The following is a 3,936-nucleotide window of genomic DNA, read 5'->3' on the forward strand; positions in this document are numbered from 1 at the left end:
GCACTTAACCCACCGTTTACTTTCAGTACACTTTCAACCCCACTATAGAGCACCCTGATCATAGCAATGAAACCAGGGGAGAAACCAAAAGCCTCCAACACTTTCCAGAGGTATTGGTGCTCCACCCGGTCAAAAGCCTTCTCTTGGTCCAAAGAAATAAAACCAAGCTGGAGATCCAATGAGTTGGAGATGTCCAAATAGTCTCGAATTAACACAATGTTATCTCTAATCGATCTGCCAGGGACGCAATAGGACTGGTCAACATGAACAACCTGATCCATCACGTCCCTCAGACGATTTGCCAATGCTTTCGAGATAATCTTGTAATCAGTACACAGTAAACTTACTGGCCTCCAGTTTTTAACCTCACAGGTGTCACCTTTTTTAGGTAGAAGAGTGAGGACAGCTCTCCTGCAACTAAGAGGAAGACAACCTTTCTCTATACTGTCATTTAAGGCCACGTTTATACGTAGCAGGGTATTTATAGAAACGAATATTCCCCCCCCTCCGTTTTCAAAAATAACATCGTGCACACAACATCGTTTTCAAATAAGTTGTCGTTTACATCAAAACGCATAAATACGCCGTCGAGCGCCATTATAACTATGCCAAACCTATGGGGGGCAATGTAGGGAGAAGGATAAAACCATGCAAGCCAATCAGAATCCTCAGAATCAACAACAACAAATAACACGACCGTCTTCCTGTTCATTCCAAACAATATGGCGCGAGGTTCATTCGTGTGGACAGACAGCGAAGTGGAGTTACTCCTTAAGGTCGCTTTAGACTACAAGGCAAGTAAAGCCCAAGACAATTTGGACTGGGAATCTTGCCAGTCCAAATACGTCGACATGTTGGCGCATTTTTTGGAGCTATACCCGTCCGAGTCAAACAAGGAGTTTCCTCATGTGCAGAATGAGATAACGCGAGCCCATCTGACAACAAAAATTAAGGCAATAAGAGGGAAATATAGACATTCTGTGGACACCGGACGCAGGAGCGGCCACAGAAGAGTGGTGCTCCTGTACTTTGAACTTTGCGAGCAGGTTTGGGGTGGTTCCCCAGCCACTACGACTATCGCCTCCGGCATCGAGACCAACGAACTGGAGGATTCCGTCCCTCCTTCCCCCGCCACATCTGCTTCGTCCTTGGTGGAAGTCGAGGACGCAGAGGTTGATGATGTTGATGGCAGTGTGGCCATCACCCCCACAGTGAAGCAGAGGAGAGACATGCTTCAGGTATGTATTGTTGGCTTTGTTTCAATGAATTGTGTGCATGTATATGTGAAACATGAAATACTTCATCAGAAAAATTCAACCTGAAGGAAATGTCTACGTCACAATAGTGTGTCACTTAGTGTGTAAATAAACATACACATAGAAAGTGGTAGTGGTAAAAGGCAAAAATGAAAAAGTAGATGAAGAGAAGTCACATCAGTCGTCCTCATGTGCTACAACAGTACGGCAATGAATCGTGACATTGTGTTTAATTATGCTGAGGGAAATATAGGCCATCATTCATCATGGTAATATCAAATGTGATTATTTTTGGATCGGTTTACTTCTGCAAATGAGCATGTTTCAATACATTTTCTTTGGTCTACTCTGTAAAGGCTAAACTGAAGGGACACCGGCATGAACGCTTAAAGAGGAGGCTGCCTGCAGAGGCCCAGTGGCTGAATGCCGTTGAGGATGACAAAAATATCAAGAAGAAACTTGTGGAAATTATTGAGAACTCGGAAAAGAAGGCATCTGAGAATTTCTCCAAAATTACAAATACCCTTGATAGGCTAACGTCATCAATTGCAGATGGGTTTGCTGTCCTGCGGCAAGTTGTGCAGACACCGCCACCGCCACATTACAGAATCCCATTTGAGGGAAGAGGTCCTTATGGACCAGTATATGCACACACGCCACCACTACACACACACTCCTATTTCCCAAATTCAGCACAAATTCAGCACTCATTCCCATCCAACTCGTCGGCTGACAACAGACCACCCAATGCAGTGCCACTGAGCACCGTCAACCTTACTGATTTAACACACACACCTGTTGAGGGCATGCATGGTCAGTTTTCATATACCCAAGCCCTTAACGAAGATCAGGGATACTAATATAAAAAGTTTAAATAGTATTTTTTTTGCCAATCGTTATTGTATTTTGGGGACTTGGATTTTTAGTTAGAAATGTTACCCTGGGCGAGTACCAAGAGTTTTAAAATGGGTAATATATATATATAGGTAGACTTGAGTTAAGGGCTCTTGAAGTGTTTTTTTTACTTGAAAGTGACTTTTGCCCGCACAGGCAGCTTATTTGCAATACTTTTGTGAATTCCTCTTAAGTTTACTTGAATTATTTATTTATTTGCCAATTTGCACTACAGATGCCACTTATTTGCACTACTTTTGTGAATTCCTAAGTTTACTTGAATTATTTATTTATTTGCCAATTTGCACAACAGATGCCACTTATTTGCACTACTTTTGTGAATTCCTAAATTTACTTGAATTATTTATTTATTTGCCAATTTGCACTACAGATGCCACTTATTTGCACTACTTTTGTGAATTCCTAAGTTTACTTGAATTATTTATTTATTTGCCAATTTGCACTACAGATGCCACTTATTTGCACTACTTTTGTGAATTCCTAAGTTTACTTGAATTATTTATTTATTTGCCAATTTGCACTACAGATGCCACTTATTTGCACTACTTTTGTGAATTCCTAAGTTTACTTGAATTATTTATTTATTTGCCAATTTGCACTACAGATGCCACTTATTTGCACTACTTTTGTGAATTCCTAAGTTTACTTGAATTATTTATTTATTTGCCAATTTGCACAACAGATGCCACTTATTTGCACTATTTTTTTGAATTCCTAAATTTACTTGAATTATTTATTTATTTGCCAATTTGCACTACAGATGCCACTTATTTGCACTACTATGCTCGCCTGATTTTCTGGATTAATGACACAGGCAATTTGATTGTGTCTGTCAAGTGTCTCTTCAGAAGTAAAATTATGTAAAAAATGAATACATGTGTCTGTGATTATTCAATATTTGTCAAACCAGATCAACCTATTATAGAAAGCATTCACACAGGACCATTTAGAATTTCTCATTCTGTATTTGGATAATGGCATTCTACCAAAAAACTAATATTTACACTTGGCAATGTCGATACATTACAGCCAAGTGACTTGTAAACATGTACAATGTAAATAACAGAAAACTAAACATTTTTGCTTTAACATGTTTAAATGCTTAACACCTTGAAATGTAGCCAAAACATACTGCTTAAGTACTGGTATGTAAGGAGCACAGTTTTTAGGTCTGTGATGAACATAGTAAATAAAATAAATATTGTAAACTATGACAATGACAACTTTAACCTGTCATACTGTGATATATCACAAACCCAACGAACATGCACACACAATGGAGAGAAGATTGTCCATTTTATGGATCCAGGAATTGAGTGAGGATTCTCCTCACCCTCTTCCCCTCTGTCATGCAGTCTCCTCTGGCAGCTGGTTGTGTGTCTGGCTGGTTTTCCCTGTGGTGTTGAATTGCCTCAGCAACACTGTTGTCGTCTACCTTGTCCTTGGAAGCCTCACAGTAATTGTGCAGCACGAAACATGCATAAATTACAAAGGGAAGATCAGCCAGATTAATGTCCATGGCCCTTCTCAGGGCTCCGAACCGGGCTTTTAGTCTCCCAAACGCACATTCTATGACCATCCTTGCTTGGCACAAAGACAGTCCAAAGTACTGCTCCTGGACAGTGCTTCCCCCGTTGACATATTCTTTCATAAGATATGGGAGCAGTAGATATGCAGGGTCACCTAGTATGTAAACTGGTATGGCCTCTTCATCTTCAACGATTTGCCTTGGACAGGTAGGGATGCTTCCATCTTTGAAGAACTT

At 40.3% G+C, this 3,936-nt stretch overlaps 1 protein-coding gene across 1 annotated transcript; it reads left to right on the plus strand.

Annotated features, from left to right (window-relative positions):
- Positions 1–253: 253 nt before the first annotated feature.
- LOC130405803 (uncharacterized) lies at positions 254–3,343 on the plus strand. The gene is made up of 2 exons (XM_056611035.1): positions 254–1,238; positions 1,613–3,343. Exons 1-2 carry the CDS (start codon positions 723–725, stop codon positions 2,114–2,116), a joined length of 1,020 nt encoding a protein of 339 aa, XP_056467010.1. The 5' UTR covers positions 254–722; the 3' UTR covers positions 2,117–3,343.
- Positions 3,344–3,936: the final 593 nt, after the last annotated feature.

Source organism: Gadus chalcogrammus, chromosome 16 (genome assembly GCF_026213295.1).
Source record: "Gadus chalcogrammus isolate NIFS_2021 chromosome 16, NIFS_Gcha_1.0, whole genome shotgun sequence".
NCBI lineage: Eukaryota > Metazoa > Chordata > Actinopteri > Gadiformes > Gadidae > Gadus > Gadus chalcogrammus.

Excerpts from the sequence above, each read along its gene's own strand:
- LOC130405803 (XM_056611035.1), top strand. The coding sequence starts at position 723 with ATGGCGCGAGGTTCATTCGTGTGGACAGACAGCGAAGTGGAGTTACTC. Across the intron at positions 1,239-1,612 it reads AGAGGAGAGACATGCTTCAG|GCTAAACTGAAGGGACACCG; the intron begins GTATGTATTGTT and ends TACTCTGTAAAG.